Source organism: Anopheles nili, chromosome 2 (assembly GCF_943737925.1).
Source record: "Anopheles nili chromosome 2, idAnoNiliSN_F5_01, whole genome shotgun sequence".
In the NCBI taxonomy this organism is placed as follows: Eukaryota; Metazoa; Arthropoda; class Insecta; order Diptera; family Culicidae; genus Anopheles; species Anopheles nili.
In genome coordinates this window covers 30,030,356-30,050,653 of record NC_071291.1, presented here as the reverse complement: position 1 = coordinate 30,050,653, position 20,298 = coordinate 30,030,356, and the positions used below count along the sequence as shown (strand labels likewise).

Genomic DNA, 20,298 nt, shown 5'->3' with positions numbered 1-20,298 from the left:
TCGCGATGTTAAATGGCATGTTTCGTTGCAAGAAACTATTACTATGCTAAACTAAAGACGTTCCACCCAATACGCGAGTAACATTCAACTGACGGTCAGACGGCATGAGCGTTGATGATAAGCGTATCAAATAAATGGGAAAGCGGGTATGTTAAATTATGATGACCCCTTAAAAACTGATCATCGTTTTGCCTTTCTCATCGTTCTGTCTATCATGAACCTTTACTTTCATGGTACCGAATCAGTTAAAATTATATTGTTCGGAAAGAAAACAATAACTTTCTCATAAAAATATTGCGTGTATGACTTTATATGGCATTTATTGTACTTATTAGCAAACATTACAACTTATTTATGTTTAAAAAGACTATCTATCTAATAATGTTAACAATATATTTTTCTTTCATGTTGCTATTAACGTATCCATGCTTTTTACTTCAACGCACACACTTTATGGAATAACTACTGTATCATGTTAGTATCGTCGAGAACTGGCACAGCCAGTCGTTTGCGCAAGATCTGAAATTGCAGATCGTTACCGGACACGGGCAAATCGATACAACACACTACTGGATCATGCACTTCGAAAAAACAAACGTCACGCCGGATGTCAAACGGTTCCAGAATTATACGGGGCACGAAGGAGGCGCATTCACGCACCCGTCGGCAAATGCCATCGCGGGCGTAAGTGATTCCGTTTGGTTGCGAAGATGGCTCAATCGTGCAGGGATCACCGATCGTGAGCTCGTTCAGTTCAGGAAATACGAAGTCACCCCTATTCAGTGGCAGTCGCTGGGCGCTAGAGGAAGACCAAAAGCCCAGCATCGTTAGCAAAAGGAAGCGAAAAGGAAGCGACGTTTCGGACACACGCATGTTGACCGATGTAGTAGCGTTGTTAAACTGTGCCCCTTCCAAGGAAGACGGCCCGGACTACGCAGTTCGCGGCCGATTCGATCCAACAAACAAACGCTCCATCGGAGATAAACCTGTTTGAGCACACCGTCGATAGCTTATGCGTGTGTGTATATGTGCTGTAAAGCAATGGGAATTTCCCGCATTTTATGCACATGCGCTATTACAGCACATTCCGCATGTGCACCAACCACCCAGCTTTAGTGCAGCTTTCTAAACATAAGGAAAATTGTTAGATATTTGTATTAATTTGAGAATGTACTGGATTTGTTTTTCAACCGGACTTAAGAACAGCGGAAGTACATTGAAAGAGTGTGACCACTCTGTACACATTGTAAAACAATTAACCATGGAAATGTATGAAAATATTTTGATAGTTCCATAGAAATACTTAAATCAGTAGTTGAATCGAGCACTATATAAAAGACCAGTTAAAAAGAAGTTTGAATAATAATTATAGTCAGGCTGAAATTTGCTAATAAATATCTATAACAATTTAATTGTGCTAATCAAAGCAAGCAATTGAATAAATTTAGGCTTGCCATAAATAGATCATTACATTTAAATCCTACGTCAAGCTATAAACCTAACCGATTTCGCCCGTTTCGTCAGCGTATTATTCTGACAGTTTATTATTTACAATTCAAAATCAGCAACTGACAGTAGAAGTATGTTATTTTTGAACGCGGAGGTTTTAAGTTGTGTATGCTTGTACAAAAACCGATTTGAAAATTATTTGGAGTTTTATCAAAGAATACAAGGTTACAACCAAATAAATTGTTCATCATGGATACTTCTATAAATAAAACAGGTAAATGACAATAAGATACAGTTGTATTTGTCATCGCACGAAAATTTCAAACAACGGTAGAGTTCAACATTTGCCTTAAAAATTTTGATTATTTTTCAGATAATAATGATAATATATTAACTCAAAATTATTTGCAAGAGCTACTGAACAAGGCACATGAGCTGAAGGCAAGTATTGCTGAGAAAGAAAACCAAAAACTAAGTGCTTCGAATGATTTGAATGCGCTCTCATGCAAACTCTATAGTGCCATCGAAAATGAATACAAATTAAAAAAGAATCGAATTGTTCCACAACAACAAAACACGATTCCTTCGCAAGGTATGCACGTACTCTATAAGAAACCAAAAACATATATAACTGTATATGGTTTAATTTTAGATAATTTTTCAAAACCTAAGAAAAAATTTTATGAACAGTTTAGCAACCTTCAACGAATTTTGGGTATATCAATTAGCTGCTCACCAGAAAAGAAAATATTTGAGGTATGGATAATGTGTACCTTTTGAATTACATGTACAACCCATGCATATTACTCTTACAGATAATGTTTAATGATATACATAGGACAAAAGTTTATTTTGCATATACCGACAAAGGAATTACGCGTAAGATATATAATCTATGCTGTTGAAAGGAGTAATATTTATTTGCTTTGTTTTTTTCTTAGTTGAACGGATGCATCCTTATCGCGAAAATATTGAAACTATTCAATCAATCCTCCGCGAGACGGGAGATTTGATTGGATTTTTATCAGTGCTCAACAAAAAACTAGCCAACGCATGAGCCCATTTAACGGAAGAATATAATAAATATCTTTATTGAACCCGCACTATCTTTACGTTTCACAGGAAGCAATATCACAAAGCTTACAAACAATCAGTGTTGACCGTGTGTATCCAACCAAGAGCACGTTTAACTCGTTCCAGGCGCACCCGGGTGAGAAAGCTGGCAATTAACAGGTATTCTGTGTATGTTCTGCGCCCCATAGTATCATCTGGAGTTACTCGTAGCGGACCTTCACATAGGATTTTGGTTGTCAGACTAAGTAGCCACTGCAGTATTTCATTGCTGGACGGCACGTAACCATCGCGTAACCATGCCGATGGCGACCACAAAAACAGTTGTATCACATTGGCTGCGATGTCCGGGCTCAAACGCTAAGAGCACAAACCATCATGAATTATTTTCTCACCCAATAGTATCACCGTAGCACTTACCTTGTTAGGATTCTTCCGCAAAATATTCTGTACAAGACATTGGATCAATTTCGGAACATTCTCGCCTAATGGCGGCAACTTATCTTCCTCATATGTTATATTTTTGGGTTCGGAATTCTGAAATTTAAAATAGACATTCTTATGCCGTACCTTTCGTGATACAGTAATCAAAACATCAAATCTCTATTGTTACTCACCACGCCCGAATAGAAAGGATTTTCGTTGCCAAAAATTTCATGCGCAATCGCACCGCATGCCCAAAGATCAGCCTTGGTGTAGTTCAATTCCGCAAATACTCCCGGCATTTGTCCAATAATTTCTGGGGCCATTAAAGCCATATTGCCTCCTCTAACAATCTCGTCGGAAGTGTATGGTATACGCAGTCCGTGGCGTTTATCGGCAATGCAACACCCGAAGTCTGTCAGCACCAACGTCGGCGGCATGTTCGGACGAAGATCAATTAGGATGTTGTCCGATTTGATGTCACGGTGAGACACTCCATGACGGTTCAAGTGTGCCACAGCTTCTAGCAACTGAGCGAACAGCAAAATACGAGTGCGCATATCCAGGCCAGGCTGCGCAAGATAGTCTTTTAAATTTATGCTGTACCGTTTCATTAACAAGAAGAGACTCATATTGCGTCCGCAACCTTGCGGGTTCAGTCGCTGTGGTAAAGCCATCGGATAGAGTGTTGCAGACATTGAAAGATCCGGTACTTGATCACAGAATACCCCATACATCTCTACTATGTTTGGATGTGGAGGCAGAACATTTGTCGTTTCCATGAGGCTAGAAAATATGTTTCAAATTACATCTCAAATTTGTCTACTTATTCTAGATAACAATACCACGTGTTACCATTTTACCGTTCTACTACATACTTTTTCTCCAATACATTTTCAGCTGGTCGCCTCTTTGCTGGAACGATCTCACTGAACATAGCTTTCTGGATCGCCATCGCATTGCTTTGAATTGCATAATTGAACATCATCTTTAGAGCTAATGGGTACTCTTCAATGTTACAGCCATATTCATCGTATGATTCTTCATGCAATAAACTACTAGCCTTGTCGCGGTTGGATGCGGCATTTTCCGACATGGTTCTTACTCGCGTTTCACTATTGAAGCGAACTTTGCGATTGTTGGTTGTCTTCGATTGCGCCTCGCTTTTATTTGCCATCTGGCGTAACATAACTGATGGGGTTCTTTCAGGTATAAACAATGGACCCGTGTAGCTCGATTGTTCAGAGCAGTCTTGCTGTTCCATCCAAGCCTCTGATACAGCTGATTGTGCCATTTCTGATGTTTTGTGGTGAGTTTTGGTGTCTAGAAAAGTATCATCATCGTTTAAAGTCGCTTCTTTTAACGAAGCAGCATAAATGACCCCCGAGCAGCCCTTGCCAATAGGCTTGCCAATATTTAAATCCTGTAATCCAAACTCTTCATCTAGACGAGATTCGATATCCTTTTCACCAACTTTCTGTTGGAAGTTAGACATTGCGTGCTGTGTAAAAGAAGTAATAGTAGTCATTCAAAATAACGAACAAAAATAGGAAATTTGCATAGAGGGACACATACTCTAATCTCCCAGCATATTGCTTCCAGTTGATCGTTTTTAGTCAGAACGCCATCTCCCGAGGCTAAACTCACACCTACAAGCGCAAAAAAGGGAGTCGAATCACCGTACAACAGTCTGCAAATGTAAAAAGTGATTACATTTAAAATGAGTAGCAACATTTCCATGCCAACGAGACATATTCGGCTACGCATTGCACTTACTTCTTCGTAGCTTGCAGGCGCAAATCCACCGAGAATGGATTAGTAACCCTATTTAACACATTGTCAATGAAGAGACGACGTGCCTGGTTGCCGAACCGCAGGAAACTATTGTTCCGGAACTCGTTGATCCGTAGATCATGCTTAAGTGATTCGTTAATTTTGGTCACTTTTATGTTTTCCGTGGGATTTGCCCAAACGTTACTAATATGTATATCCCTCTTGAGATAGTTCTGAACGAGCAGGCGACCATGTTTGTACAACCGAGTGGTCAGCAAACGAAAGGACATTTTGCTCCTGTTTAACTGAGCCGCTTCTTTTCGTTGTTATTATTTGCGTAACTGCTGTACGTGCGGATAAAAAAAACTTCACACGCTGACCGTAAATGACGACGTAAAGATGATCGCTAATAATAATAATTTTGTCAATTTGTAACAATATAAAGAAAAATCTGAATCGCCCGATCGGTGAGCAAGTTATACAGTTCCATCAAATCTAGAATGCAAACTGCATGCAGATGCACTTGATGCTCAAAATTTTAGTTATGCACGAATTAAGTACGTATAATTTTGGAACGAAAATTTTACCTTGCGGATCAAAACACAAACACTGTGAGTATGAAACGTCAAACGGAATAACGTCAGTCACGTACACCAGAAATAATGTTGTTCGCGTGGAATATTCTGGAGTGTGAACGAGTGAAAAAACAGTTTTTATTTTACATTTACTTCATAGCAACTAATAGCTTTCTAATTCTATTAAATTTCTAAGCCTTGTCTCATTGAAATAATAAATTTGTTGGCTTGTATAACATTAATGTGTATAACAGATGTCTCTCTTTGCGAAACGAGCATATTTGAAAGTACTTTCATACTGTACTAGTCAGTCAGCTGTTACAAATTATAAACAAACTTTTAATCTAAGCGCCTATTTGTAAAACGTATCAAGAAAACCTCGCATTAGATCGAATTCATAAAATGAATAATTATTTGCTACGATGCCGGAGTTTATTTAAAACTGCTGTAAGCATTTCAAATCATATCTATGTTTTTAAATCTACCACTTCGCGTGTGTTCAATTTTCTTTAAGGTAAACAAAATTGTTGTAATCGGTAATGAGAGCTGTGATTTGGATTCTGCAGTATGTTCGATTGCGATGGCTTTCCACTTACAATGCCAACCTATCCTTTTGGGCACTTCGCATACAAGAGATACTGTCGTGTTTCCAGTACTGAACGTGATCCGTGACGAGTTACCGTTGAAAACCGAAGTCACATTTTACCTCAAAAAGGCAGGAATCAAGCTCGATGCCTTGATCTGCACGGACGAGATCGATTGGGAAAATGAAACAACTCTGAATATTGTCCTAGTGGATCATCATGTAACGAAACTTAAGCAGAACGTATTAGGCATCTTCGATCATCGCCCAATCGATAGCAATTCTCAACTTAACGTTAATGCATTCACTACAATTGAGATAGTTGGATCATGTGCGTCGTTAGTTGGCAGAGAAATTTTAAACAATGCGCTATTAGAACCGTTGGAAGGGTATTGCATTGGCATGGAACTCTTATATGGTAAGCTCTTATGTATATGCTATTAATAATTTCGCACCATTTTTATAATATCGATATTCTAATATAGGCGCTATCGTGTTAGACACAGTGAATTTTTCCAAGCAAGCAGATAAAGCTAAACCTCTTGATTATGAAATTGCAGAGAAATTTGAAGAAAAACTAGGTATTAATAAAGATAACCGAAAAAAAATCAGAGAAGAATTGTTCAAGTCGCTTGTCGCGGCTCGTAGCGATGTTTCAGAGCTAAACGCATATCAGCTACTATTGAAAGATTTAAAGATCGTTTCACAACATGATCAAATAGTTTCTTTACCTGGCTTTCCAATGGCTGTTCAGGACTATATTAAAATTCCCGATCAAAGTGAACATTTTAAGAGATTCACGAGCAATACTCGGAGCAATGTTGTGGTGTTACTCGGGATGAAAGTTCTTCCAGATGGCAGTGTTCGCCGAGATATAGGCGTCATTCCAGTTGACAATGAACCATTGGCCGCAAGAGTAAGAAGCCAAGTTTTAACTCATTATTACTTAAAAAATTATAAAATTACTCACTGATTAATTTTATAGATCATTACAGCGCTTCAAGAATGTAAAGAGACGAACTTCGAACTAGAAAAATTAAATAGTAGCGAGTCGTGTGGTGGCACATTTTTTCAACAACACAATTTGAAGGCTTCAAGAAAACAGCTTATCCCAGTTATTAAAAATGTGCTTAGTGGTGTGGAAAAATGAATAAAATTGCGTTTTGTCTTCTTGAATTTGGCTTTTCTTGCTTATTTAATGAAACCCCGGTATTTTGGCTTTATTTATGTATCACTTGTGTACACGCAATCAGTGCGGGGGTCAATAGGTTCCATCACCCTTTCTACTGTGATAAATTTGATATCATTAATTACAAGTTTGTACTTGATTGGTTTGTTTCTGGTAGTATGTGAAACTAAAGAAAAACTGCTTAGCGCTTAGTATAAGCCTGACAATGCGGTTAAAAGATATAGTTACGTGGGTCCACAACATTTTCGGCGGACCGATTATTGCCGATGATAGGAGTTCGCACTCATGCCAACGATGTATCTATACCATGATATTAATTACCATTAGTTGCGGTTCATTCATATTGTGCATGTTCGATATACGAAACATGCTTTACCCACAAGATTTAGTGTTGAGTGTGATCGACCTTTTAACGCTTATCGGTATTGCGTTTACTGTATTCACAATATATGTTTCTTCGTTAACTAAATTCTTTCACAAACCGAAGGCTCACATTTTGCAATGCCTGAATGACCTCGATGCAGTATTGTATACAGTCAATATGCATGAAGATCCCTCTCAAATACTTCCAATGCATTGTGCATTTAGCATCGGATGCACGGTTTTTGTTGCTGTTGCGTTGGTCCTGGTGGATGTATTTCGAAGCAATAATTTTAATGCTATGGTGTCAGCATTCAAAGTTCACGGATTATTTGTGATTTTTCTAACACACGGGCTGTTTTTGGTGATAAGTTACCATATATGGAAGCGAATGCGGTACATGGGGTTACACTTGGAGAAAATGATTGAAATCGCAAACCGCCGCAAAGAGCAACCCACCAAGAATTGGGAGAATTCAAATATTCGATTTTGCAGAGGAATCAAATCGTTAGCCATTGCTCAAATACACTGTTTTGAAACAGTTAACTGTTTGAATGATGAATATGGCCTACAAAATGTGACTGTGTTCGGTAGGCTGCATTTTATCAAGTTTATTTTATCTTAACGCATATTTTATGCATTACATTATGTTTTTTCAGGGATATTTTTTTTCATTCTGACGGCAAAAAGCTTTCACTTGTTCTATGTTTGTTCTGTGCAGTTTAAACAAAAAGGATTGACCATCATCGATACGTTAGGTAATGAAGTAATTTAAAGTTCGTTGGTCTTCTACATTCTAATCCTGAACAAATGCTTACACAGAACCGGGACTAATGATCGTGGTAGTGTTTTTCTACTTCTTTGCTACAACCTATGTGGGTGAAATGGTTATAAGAGAGGTAAAATTATATTCCACTATAAACGGGTAGCACATTATTCTCAGTTTCGCGGGAATGAATTAAACGTGATTTTTAGGCACAGCTGGTCTTAAATAATCTGCACAAAATTGAATCCATCCAACCGTCAGGACATCGAAAAACGAACTATTCACTAGACATCGAATCGGAGGTAACGGTTGTCTTAAAAACTATGTCAGTAAAGGATCACATCTTTGCAATTATCTCGTTAACAGTTGGTTGAGCAGTTCGGTAACCAGATCCTACACCAGCCTATTTCATTCACTGTTATGAATTTCTTTCAAGTTGATCTGAAGTTTTTTCATCTGGTAATTTGATTGTTCTTTGAATAATATGATGGCTAATGGATCTTTTCCCAACTACAGGTCATGGCTTCGATCGCAACATATCTCATCATATTGCTTCAATTTGACTTTCAAAACTAACTTCATAACACCGCAGTTGTATGTTAGCAGAAATGTTTTTAATAGGTAAAATGCTTTACAAATCGAAATCGCTTAAAAATTCTTTGCTATTCCGTTAATTCAACTTTCTAATATGTGCAATAAAAATGCATAAATAAATGCTCGGTTTCACTCATCGTACATGATATAACAGCCCATTAGTAGTTGCGTTGTTTCGGTATGAATATTTTAAACGGTGCGCATTAATCTTCTTAGCCTTGTCTACTTCACACTTGCTTGATGGTAAAACCCGACAAAACGTCGAACTGGCTTAGTAATCTTTAAACCAGCCATGGAAGAGTGCATCAATCTTGGTATATTCAAAGCCTGTGGACTTATGCCAATCATGGTCACCGGCGGCCACTTTTGGAAAACCTTTTTCAATACGCTGTACGGCTTTTGTATTGTTGCGTTCATCGTGGCTCAGCAAGTCATAATTTATAGCATTCACCTGGAACAGGACTTCGCTGGTTGGTTCATCAGCACAAGCATACTACTAACTAGCTTCGTAATCGTCACTCAAGCACTGCTGTCCGGGAAAGGACTTCAGCTGCTAATGCGAGAACTATTACAAATCGAATCGTTGCTACTGCCCGGAAGAAGATGGCGCTTCGGTATAAGTTTCTATGCTATGTACGCCATCGGTATTGCTAGATGTGCATTTCGAACGACCCTGTTGGTTCAACTTGGTTTGCGCAAACTCAGCGTGGCATTAATGCTTGTCACCCCTTCGTTGATTGTCCTTGTCCGTATAAATCAGCAAATATTTCTAATGGAGCTTATCGCTTCTCACTTGAGTGTAATTTTGTCAGAGATTTCCAACTCACAAGGAGTGAACAGAGGCTTTACAGAGGACCAAGAGCAACAACATAGTGAACATTCCTGTAACATGCTTCAACGTGTTGACCATCTCTTTGGACGTTTACAGAAGTGCTTGATCATGATGAACTCTCTGTTTGGATGGTCTACGGCAGCAATTGTAGTGTATCTATTCATAAACATTACATTTCAATTTCGAACTCCTATGCAGATGCTCCCATTCTATGGTAAGTTGCATACCGTGTTCTGGATGTAGAAGAATAATTTGTTTTTTCCGTATATGTACTGCTCGGTTCTAGCGCAAATGGTTGATGTTGCATTCTCGACCCTTTTACTGCTGTTTTTGTGCAAATCCGCCAATCTCGCCACAGAAAAGGTACGAAAAATCGGACAAACTCAAACGGAATTCTAGCCTATGTAATGTTTACCTATCTTTGGCAGATGAACGATATACGTTGCAGCTTGTTGAAACCCTTCTACCCTGAGTGCTTGTGGGATCAGCTCCACAATCTGATCGTGCGCACCAAGCTACAGCCCTTCGAATTCACTGCAAACGGACTGTACTCAATCAATTATAGGCTGTTTGGTTCGGTACGCTAAACACGTCCTACTAGTGCAAAAATAAAATTAATACTCAACTGGATTTGTTATTTTCCAGACACTTGCAGCATCCGCCACATATGTCGTTATCATGTTTCAATTTGATCAAAAATCACAAAACACGTGAAGATTGTCCGACTTTCGTCAATGTTTTTAATCTTACAATTCTATCGAACCGTAGAACATAGCACTAAGATAGCGTATTAGTTTTGGAAAAATTTCAGTACTACTGGCCTGACGCTGCTAAACGCCTTTTAACACTCGCTTAAGATTCGTGCGCAGATTGTTGTCCATGTCCTTGTAGAAATATTCATCGAAAAATTTATGCTTTCGCAACATGCGATAAAGTCGTTCTCCAAATTTTCTACAAATGATACAATCGATGAGAACACAATCATATAAATATCAAATACCTGCCGAAAGTGTACGTAAAGTGTACGTAAAATAATAAATACCTTGTTTCGAGATTTTTGTCCGTTAGAAATTTAGCCAACATCGAAAGGATAGTTTTGCGCGTGCGCGTGTTGGCCGTGGCACCAAGGATTGCATCCAGTCCGGATACGACACAAACACACACGAGCAACCGAGCAGTTGCAGTTCGTACGAGTGGATTCCGATGGCTGCAAACAAATGCAATCGATCAGGGAACGGTAATCACTATGAAATTTAGAGCAGAATTTTAGAATGTGTGCAGTAAAAGAGACACCTACATTGTTCCCCGGTTCGATATTGCCCGTACAGTATGCGGCGTAGGAATGTACGTCACCAGCTTGTCTAATGCCACGTTGGCATCCTTCTGAATGAACCGATTCGGATCCGCCGTTTTACACAGCAAAATATCGACCATTTCGTCAAACTCGGGTCGCTTCGTCGATTTAGCCTGTCGGAAGAGCTCCCCGGAAACTTGGCACGCCGAACGGCACAGAGCCGTCCTTGGAGATTTGAGAAACTCGATCAGCTTCCGGTTGATGACGGTGATGTACTTCTCCTGCAGCTTCCAGTCGATTCGGCCCGCCATATCCATCAGATCCCAAATACCCTCGAGGCACACCTCCCACACGTTGTCCTGCAGCTTGTCTACAATCCCCGAGATCCCGATCGAACCTTCCTTCACACTGGCTGAACGGGCGTCTCCAGTAGCCGCCACGTGGCTTCGTCGGTGCCCAAAAGCATCACCCATTTGAACCTCGTCGTCCTGTTCTTCCTCTTCATCCACTTCTAGATCATTCGACTCGTTGAGGTCCTCTCGATCGTTATCCTGTTCATCCAGCGGGTCCACGTCCGATACGTCCTCTTCGTCATCCAAACCTTCATTGTCATCGATCGAGTCAGCGTCCTCAGCCATGAACGGTCGGTTGCGATTGCGGCTCGTCATCGAAGCAAAAGGATCATCAACGAACGGACACTCAAGCGCATCCTCACCAAGTGAGCGTCGATGGTCAGCTTTCGGCTTCGCCAAATACCGGGCGGATTTCCCGCCATTAGATACAGCAGGTGTCCTGCTGCTCCTTCCATAATGGCCACCCATCGTGGCGCCACCATCAACCAGCTTCGTACACGATCGGTTCCTTTTGGTACGGTCGAAGTATGGTACCTGTGATGAGCGACCTATTCCCGTCCGCGCTGGTTCCCGAGCCAGCGCCATCTTTGCCTTCCGTTCCGTTGGCGGGACCCTCGGATGAATATCGGTCCCTTCCCCGATGGATGTTTCACTTGCGCTTGTGGCCAGCACGGAATCTTCCGGCATACGGTGGCCACCAAAGGAATGGTTCATCACCGTCCGTGGCACGGCCGTCGATCCCACGGACTGCAGCTGCAGCTTCTGCTCGGATTCCACCAGTTCGAGCAGTGTACGGCTCGTTTGGCTGTGCATGTTTCGGTGGCGTCGATAGACACCAAAGAATCCGCCCAGTCGCGATCGGCTGCGATAGGTGCTGTGGCATGGGGATAGCAGTTGAATCGGTGCTCGACGTGGTTCTGGGACGGGACGTTGCTGCTGCAGCATGTGCTCCTGATGCTGTGCCACCCGGTTGGCGTTGTTTTGCGTGATGAAGTTGTCCGGAAAGCGAAACGTCTGGCAAACGTTTACAATCTGCGGATTCTTGTTTCTCGGTCGGATCGAGATTGGGTCTTGGTGGGCCACCTTTAGCCGAACCGCGGGCATTCTGGGATTGCGCGTGTGAAAGTATCCATTCCCTTCGTACGTTTCTTGTTTCGGATGCTGGCCCGTACGACGGTCGCGTTCTCGCGGGTCTGCCTCGTAGTTGTCGTACCGATTCACGTCCCATTCGCCGTCAATCGACGTTAGCGTGGTTTCGAACCGCTTGGCGTAGGTTCCGTGATCGACAAGCATACGGCGAACGTCCCCAGATGAGGCCGTCTCATACAGGGGAAATTCCTTTGGTTCGCTCTTCAGCGACATATCCTGCTGCATCTGGATGCCTCGCCGCTGTGCGGAGCGACGTATCCCGTTTGGGCCTGCATCGGCATCCGTGTAAAGGCACCCACTCGTTATGATTTGTGAGAAGCCACTCTCCGACATCGCAACGAAGCAACACGAAAGTGACCTAGAAGGGCCTTTAATCCAGGAGGCAGGTGCCCGAAAGTTATCGAATACGTTTTAGTCTTCTTACTTCAGCGATTTGAAAACTGGCTTGAGGAAACGTATGCCTGAAAGCACATAAAATTATATAATTTAGACGTAAAATTTCACACAACAACTTTTGTTACGAGTTTGCTCGAAAAAAGGCAATGTTTAACTGCCACCGGATTGCTTTGATTGAAGAAAGGCATTAAAGTAATAGAAATATGTTAGAAAAACGAAAGAAATCCATTTTTTAATTAGCTGAAATCAAACCATTTCACGAAGTTTTGCTGAGATACCAATCAATAGGAAGAATTAATGCCTACGATTGTCCGTTAAATTATTACATAAACAACATTTTTATATTTTACCCTTTGTTTATTATAGCCCGTTATAGTGTTATATGTATACGAATTAATTTTTATATGCGTAAGTATATAAGTATATATTTTTGTATATATACGTTATCGCTAAATGTATATATCTTTTAAACTGTTCTACTAAATATATATGGTTCTTTTGGTTTTCTGTTCATTTTCTCATCTCATTTTTCTGGTTTCTGTTTCTCTTATTATGTATGAATGATCAATTGTGAAGTTCAGTCATACTAACATAAATATTTAAATATAACAATTATTTGCTATTAACATTGTCTAAAATACCGAAAACGAAGAACTCTTTAAAAATTATCAAATATATTATGCGACGTTTGGATGACGCAAAAAATCAATCCTATCTTACTATGTTGAGGTGACTGATTAAAAAATAATTCCAACGTCGTAAAAAACAATCAAACACATCTATCATTTTTGGTACAGGTTGATGGTACTTTCAAATACTACGATCTCATTTCATTTATGCGGACTGATTTGCTTCTGCCGATATATCGACTGCAACATATTTTCTTTTGGAGCTATCATTGCATTTTATGCTATGGGTGTATAGGACCGCTTTTAACTGCAAGCACTTTTAATACTTTAGGATAGGTTTGGTTCCTCATGTTTGTGGCTTCTACATATCCTAACATCATCATCCGAGCAATAACTTTCGTGTTTTACTACATCTATCATCCACTGCTGATTATTTTAGACAGTTTCATCTAGTATAGTTTTTCGTATTAATTTATGTCGTTCGTGTAACACCTACTTCTGAACGCTCTATGCTTCAATAAACACATTTCCATGTTTTCTACTTCGAATAGATAATATGTCGCAAGTGGTATTATACGGTCTTCATTTTAGTTTATCTTTGCATATGTTTAGCTTCAAGCATTAGGTTTATCAGGAACAAAAAGTGTTCATTTTGTTTCACCCTCGATTCTTTTATTTTATTTTATGTTTCTTTACTATTATGACAACCACAAACCCTTGCACCGCTAACTAATGTAAAATTAACATAAAAATTTGCATTATTTTAATAATAAATACCAGCTTAGTAGTTTATCTTTTACAAACCTAACGTATACAATCATTTTAATGTTTTAACAATAGTCTGAAAAAAATCTAAAATCAAAATCGAAAAATATAAATGAACTGAAAAGTTAGTGCTCAAGTTATTAATTAGTAGTAGTATTTGTATACCAAATTGATTGATTTTTGCTATTACATATGACGCTGATTTATAGTTTTGATGTCTATGAAGTTTTTCACTTCTTATTATTTTTGTTATATTGTAAAAGTTATTAGATTAATTCCGGTTTTGATATGTAAACGCAAGGTGTATGTAGTTCTCTATTATGCACTTACAACGTGTTGGATTTAACAAGAAGACAGTTATATACTAAATAAATAATCGTGTTACGCTTATATGTATATTTTCCTTTTTCCCGCATTTAAAGATCCTTTGCAATGGTATAAAAGGAGGCACAATACGTATTACTACAATTGTGTGTATCATAATATTGAAGCACACATTTCAACAAAAGTGTGTGTTATTTTGCCAAAGGTTTTGTCTCCTGATATTTTAACTAACGAAAGTTCACATTCGATTAGCTCTATTTTAGATACTCTTATACCTATGCTTTTGTACACTCTGCTGCACTTAAATACTCTACATCCAAGGTTTTTTTTTAAATATCACTACCATCATCTATCGGATTTGTTGCATCGGTTGGTTATACTGGAACTTTGTCACTGAGGCCCGTCGATTAGATAGGCAACATCATCCATCATTATAAGTTCCATGTTTATATACCTTGCGATAAATGCAATACAAATCCTGTAGAAACAACAGGTAGTAGGTGTTCGAAAAAGAGTACTTTGGACTGGCGTATATTAAAACATGTTCGGTTGTAAGCTCAATCATTCGAAGGACATTGTTATCGGTTTTCACAATGTCAAATGTTTGTCGACATTTTGCATATGTTTCGTAAAGCCGTGTTCAATGTTGGTTTCTAAGCATATGTTAACTTGGGTTCATAGCGTGAAAAATCTCCTATGTGGTATAATTGAACGCACATATATATTTACTGCAGGAATTGGCAAACTTCGACCAAGTTAGATTAACATATATTAGCGATTTGATTAAATGGGCAAATCAACGAACAAGATGAAAAAGCAATTTGATTTCATGGGCAATTCCACTGAGCTTAATAAAAAACTGAAAGCAATCTACCAATTAAAAAAACAGTCATATAATAACAAACATGATTTTTGCAGATAACGTGTGCACGTTTTCATTTGTAGGAAATCATTTCATTTCTTGAATTGATTAAGTTTACCAAGTCCTGCCCAAAAAGATAAACGGTACAATTTTCTGTTTAAGAGAGAGTCATAACAAAAATAAAATACGTGAAATCATACGTAACAAAAGAAATTGATGCTACAAACAGTTGAGCACAATTATTCTGATTAGTACTAGCTGAGCTAATATCCTGGTTTGATGTAGCACACTTGTATTGTGAAACACATCCAATTGATTATAGAATGTATACTCATTTTATTAGGTAATAGTAATAGCAAACAAAACGATATTTTGCTGAAAAGGAAAATACAGTCAAAACCATTCACTCCTGTTGTTATCTAGGAACTATTAGATTGATGTTTAATGTTCTAACACACAGTGCACAGGAAACAGTATAGCTTTACATCGATGCTGTTGTTTCAATCAGTTCTTCCACATCTTTTTCTTTTAACTCACCCCTTGGCCCGACAACACAGATATCGTTATGGTGTTTCTTTTTCCATTTTTCTAGAGTTACAAGTAATTTTCAAAGATTTCATCCGAAATAAAAAAAAACAAATGAATAACTCTTTTATACAATTTTCATTCTGTCCTTTCTGGAAAACCCGATCCACTTTAATGAACCTATAGGAGCAAATAATTACCCAAATGAAATAACAATTCCGAGCATAACCCCAAACCGGAGCGTTTTCTCATATTCACAAGCAATGGAATGTGATAGTATGATAATAAACGTAACATAATCATCAAATCCGTCGATTCATTCACACATCTCCAGTCTATAGAGTATTGGCTTTTTACTTTTAAACTTTCCTAGCTGATGGTTTCTTTTCTTTCAATTATCAATTAACACTTCTCAGAGAAAAGGAAGGAAAAACAGTTTTTCATAATCCTTTCTTTTCTCCTTCTTTCTCCCTCTCTCTAACCTTTTCTCTCATTTAACGCGAAGTAATAAATCGAGTTGCAGGCTTTATGCAACACGTTTACCATTATAGGTGATTGTGGCAGCTAGTACTTTCGTCCCGGATTTAACACTTTGCAGAAATGAGGTAACGTAACGTGACAATCGACCTGCACCCCGGGGCCACTGCTGGACGGGGGTCGGGTCGAACGCGTGGGTCATTGATGCGTTTGCTGCTCTGCCTCGCGGATGTAGTCCTGATGTCTCCGGACCACATCGGCCACGATCGGTTCCTCTATCTCAAGCCCGGTCAGAGCTTGATCCTTCGTCAGCACGATTTCGTAGTTGGTGTTCGGCGTCACGAACACGACACGGTTTTTGCGAGTCTGTAGTATGTTGGCGATCACGAGTTTGTGCTTGTACTTGTTCAGACTTTCGCGGGACTTTGCAATTAGCAACGCTTCGTCCGTTTCGAGCTTGAACGAGACGACGTAAGCGTGCGGCACCCAAAGACTTACGAGGGGAGCCAACATCTTTGGCACGAGCTGGAGTGAAATTGTTGGAGCGCCGTGACCGGACTGGATCTTATGAGTCGGCATCTCGTCCTGCGGCACATAAAAATCGGAAACAGCCGCAGCCAGAAAGAGCACGGCGTTCCGATCGAAGGTGGCCAACGACTCGCAGGCCGCGCGCAAAAGCCACATATAGTCCACGACGCTTGTGAATGTAATGTACAGCATGCGATGCGTTTCCTGAGCATTTTTATATTTATCCAGCACTGGTGCTAACACATCCACAGAGTCAGGTTTTACTGGAATAAGAGAAGATAATTAAGACAGGTTGATGGAAACGAGTAAAATTAAATTGTGAAATGACATCGAATATCGCAACAATTGGAAAGCGTGCTATTGTTATATACATTTTGGCAATGGTAACTACACCCTAAAGAAGTAATGAATTTTGTATTCTGTGTATAAATAACTACTTTGCAAACAATATATGACACCAAATTGTATGTTTACATTTTCAATAAAATACAACTTTTGTAAGCCCTATAAAATTGGTTAAAATTTTGATATTTAAACAAAATTTAGAAGCTAAAACCACGAACTATTTGGTTCGCGAGCAACACTATAAATAACGTTCGCCTACGTTGGCCTATAACGTACCACTTTGCATTAGTGTAGACGCAAAATTTTGCAAGAAATGTATTTACAATATATTCGCGATACTTGTCTAGGAGAAAAATTACAGCCAATGAAATAAGTGCAATATAAGCAGAATAATTTTCCCTAACAAAACAATTACCAGTGATTGAAGTGCTCATGCCTTCCTCGTGTAGCTCTAACATATCTAACAATTGTTGGCCGGTAAAATGGCGTGAAAACGGTTCCAAAGATTTAGTCCGATGCATGAATATAACAGCATAGCCATGTTCGAGGAAGTATTCGGCAGAAGCAGAGCCACGATTCCCAGCGCTAAAGTTATCCACAAAGCGGACAGTGTTGTGTTCTAGAGGCACGGTCGTACCGCCGGACTGAAAAATGATTAAGAAAGAAATATAGATAAGTTAAGGTATTTTTTATCCAAATTGTGATTGTGCTTCCTTTGCCTGTAAATGGGCATTAGGTAGAAAAACACAGGAGAGATTTAAGCTGCTCTGAAATTTCACATAGTTAACTTTTTCTTGATCTTCTGTTGCTCCTATAACACTGATTTTCCGACACAAAGCCAAAGAAGGAACAAAGGAGTAACGCCTCTTTATTTGATTACTACCATGTACCCTTCGGAAGCAAAGAGTATGAAGAATGTGTAATTAGCTTTTCACATAATGCGTGGCAAATAATTGCAGACTATCCAACATTATTTTATTCACTATAGTACAACAATAATAGTCTCGAGTGTACTGATAATGACGTCAAAACCGGTCGAAGTATGGATACCGGTCGATAGATGGAACCAATATATTTACGCTATTTTTAGCACTGAACCGAAACCGATTTATGACCCACTCAATTGTGATCGAGATTTGTAACCATAAGTTGCTGTGATAATATGTTCCGACCCGCTGTTGTTTCAATCAAGAAAATTGTGTTTCGGACGTTCGATTTTTTCCCCCTGCATACGGTTACGAGCGTGGCGATTTATATATCTTCGAGGTTTATAGATTCAATTCCCTAAACGCTCATGGACCAAGCAGGGATGGACACATGGACCACCTGCCTACTTGCTCACTAGGGAATTTGGTTATATAAAATATTCAATCCATGAGATAACATTTAAATATACGTGCCATGGTTATAGTGGCAGAAGTCTATTTTCTAAAAAAAAATATTTGTCTCTATGATACAGTTAGTTTGTCTGTAAATATAGCATAACCAATTTAACATGTATTTTGTATGACAAAATATTGAAATAAAACTTTTACAGTAAGATCGGAAAATCTGTAGCAACCCCATCACCGGTTCCACGCATCACTATATAACCTTTGTATCTCATGACTATTAAATGAAGCTTATTTCGATTTGGATACCCTTTAATTGGTTCAGGCCTTTCAACCTATACAGAGTGCGTACGTTCCATGTGCCCAAAATCGTCCTCCAAAGACATTATACGACTTTGTTGTAACTACGTTCGTTCAGTTTCTTCCTTCGACTTTCTGAGATCCGAATGCATTCTTCAGGCAAGACTACTAGCTCTGCTCTCAAAGCTCCAAAATACCTTTGTTTAGTTATGTACCATCAAGTTCTTAAGGAGTCGGTACTAGGTCGAATACGCTAGCTTAGATATACAATGTTTAGCGCTCATAATGCTCTGTTCATCGAGAAAAAGACGGTGTTGTATAAAGGCAAACTTCGCACAACTGGTTTTTTATCGTATTACTCCTTTTGCTGCATCAGCACGTTGGGTATTTGTTAGTCTTATGCGTACATATTGATGTTAAGATACTGCTTAAATAAATATTTATGCTTTTTAAACACAACTAAATTGAAACTGCTATCAACGGGCCATAAATCTACCAGGAGGTTTGACAAAACAAACAAACAGATCTCCATCAGGAATGATTTCACTCTTCAATACGATGTGCCACCTGTTGAGGGATAAAAGTAAGTCGTCCAACGAGTACTGTGTGTTACCGTTACTGTGGACGTAGTGCTCCATTTACAACCAATTAATTCATGCGCTGTGCAATGCTTCGGACATTTAGAAATAAGTTTGACAGAAGTGATGCGGAAGACACTTCTAGACTTCTAAGCTAAAATAATCCTTAAGAATGCTTATTTTATCACTTGCGAAACAACTTTTTTACTATTGAAGAAAAACTTCGATGCAAATATCAAAGGAAAGATAGTTACCGTGATTAGTACGATGTGGCTCTTTAACTTGTAGTGGCGGTCACAGAATTCCTTCAGCAACGATCGATTATCTTCAAAGCAGTTTGGTGGCAGATGAGTAGCATAAAAATCCTCCCAGTGCGACGTCATGGTTAAAAGTACTTTTTTTCTTTTGGTGGTTTTATCCTTTTCCGAAACTGAGTGATAATATTGAATAATCACCTTCGGTAGATTCTTCTAAATAGTTTCCTATCTGGCTGAACGTCACATTTGTTTCCGTTTTTTCTCACCCAAACCACTCGTAACAATATACCAATCAAATACAAGAAATTTATGCACCGTGATGTACTTTGATCACATTCACTATCGCTAAGATGGCGATACACAATCGCACAATTATCAAACTAAATTATACGATCCTGTTCACTAAGCACTTTCCACACAACCAGGTCAACAAATGCTGCCATATGATGCGCTTTTCATAATTTGTTGCAAGTTGTACGATAGAATTGAGATTAATTACTGCCAGTCAATTGAAGTATTCGTCTTGGCCAATGTATTATCGTTCAATAAAAAGTATTTTGTAGCTTATTA

At 39.1% G+C, this 20,298-nt stretch overlaps 8 protein-coding genes across 8 annotated transcripts; 4 read left to right on the top strand and 4 right to left on the bottom strand.

Moving 5' to 3' along the window:
- Positions 1-303: 303 nt before the first annotated feature.
- LOC128721143 (uncharacterized) lies at positions 304-825 on the bottom strand. Its single transcript, XM_053814869.1, has one exon. It carries the CDS (start codon positions 823-825, stop codon positions 463-465), a length of 363 nt encoding a protein of 120 aa, XP_053670844.1. The 3' UTR covers positions 304-462.
- An 873-nt stretch (positions 826-1,698) lies between these two features.
- LOC128721132 (uncharacterized) lies at positions 1,699-2,506 on the top strand. Its single transcript, XM_053814858.1, has 5 exons — positions 1,699-1,723; positions 1,823-2,041; positions 2,102-2,205; positions 2,265-2,328; positions 2,391-2,506. The coding sequence occupies exons 1-5, from the start codon at positions 1,699-1,701 to the stop codon at positions 2,504-2,506; spliced, it is 528 nt and encodes a 175-aa protein (XP_053670833.1).
- A 5-nt stretch (positions 2,507-2,511) lies between these two features.
- Positions 2,512-5,006, bottom strand: LOC128730348 (serine/threonine-protein kinase Pink1, mitochondrial). The gene is made up of 6 exons (XM_053823393.1): positions 4,720-5,006; positions 4,519-4,633; positions 3,822-4,444; positions 3,138-3,729; positions 2,941-3,057; positions 2,512-2,880 (listed from the first exon to the last, which is right to left on the bottom strand). The coding sequence occupies exons 1-6, from the start codon at positions 5,004-5,006 to the stop codon at positions 2,590-2,592; spliced, it is 2,025 nt and encodes a 674-aa protein (XP_053679368.1). The 3' UTR covers positions 2,512-2,589.
- Positions 5,007-5,693: 687 nt separating this feature from the next.
- On the top strand, positions 5,694-7,024 carry LOC128721121 (exopolyphosphatase PRUNE1). Its single transcript, XM_053814847.1, has 4 exons — positions 5,694-5,738; positions 5,806-6,292; positions 6,360-6,790; positions 6,860-7,024. Exons 1-4 carry the CDS (start codon positions 5,694-5,696, stop codon positions 7,022-7,024), a joined length of 1,128 nt encoding a protein of 375 aa, XP_053670822.1.
- Positions 7,025-7,268: 244 nt separating this feature from the next.
- On the top strand, positions 7,269-8,765 carry LOC128721200 (uncharacterized). The gene is made up of 6 exons (XM_053814927.1): positions 7,269-8,013; positions 8,083-8,181; positions 8,246-8,322; positions 8,399-8,491; positions 8,556-8,648; positions 8,706-8,765. Exons 1-6 carry the CDS (start codon positions 7,269-7,271, stop codon positions 8,763-8,765), a joined length of 1,167 nt encoding a protein of 388 aa, XP_053670902.1.
- Positions 8,766-9,129: 364 nt separating this feature from the next.
- On the top strand, positions 9,130-10,329 carry LOC128721112 (uncharacterized). Its single transcript, XM_053814837.1, has 4 exons — positions 9,130-9,829; positions 9,902-9,978; positions 10,044-10,193; positions 10,261-10,329. Exons 1-4 carry the CDS (start codon positions 9,130-9,132, stop codon positions 10,327-10,329), a joined length of 996 nt encoding a protein of 331 aa, XP_053670812.1.
- A 116-nt stretch (positions 10,330-10,445) lies between these two features.
- Positions 10,446-12,744, bottom strand: LOC128721062 (uncharacterized). The gene is made up of 3 exons (XM_053814771.1): positions 10,913-12,744; positions 10,658-10,822; positions 10,446-10,566 (listed from the first exon to the last, which is right to left on the bottom strand). Exons 1-3 carry the CDS (start codon positions 12,742-12,744, stop codon positions 10,446-10,448), a joined length of 2,118 nt encoding a protein of 705 aa, XP_053670746.1.
- A 2,955-nt stretch (positions 12,745-15,699) lies between these two features.
- Positions 15,700-19,854, bottom strand: LOC128732055 (phosphopantothenate--cysteine ligase). The gene is made up of 3 exons (XM_053825216.1): positions 19,726-19,854; positions 17,678-17,906; positions 15,700-17,180 (listed from the first exon to the last, which is right to left on the bottom strand). Exons 1-3 carry the CDS (start codon positions 19,852-19,854, stop codon positions 16,588-16,590), a joined length of 951 nt encoding a protein of 316 aa, XP_053681191.1. The 3' UTR covers positions 15,700-16,587.
- Positions 19,855-20,298: the final 444 nt, after the last annotated feature.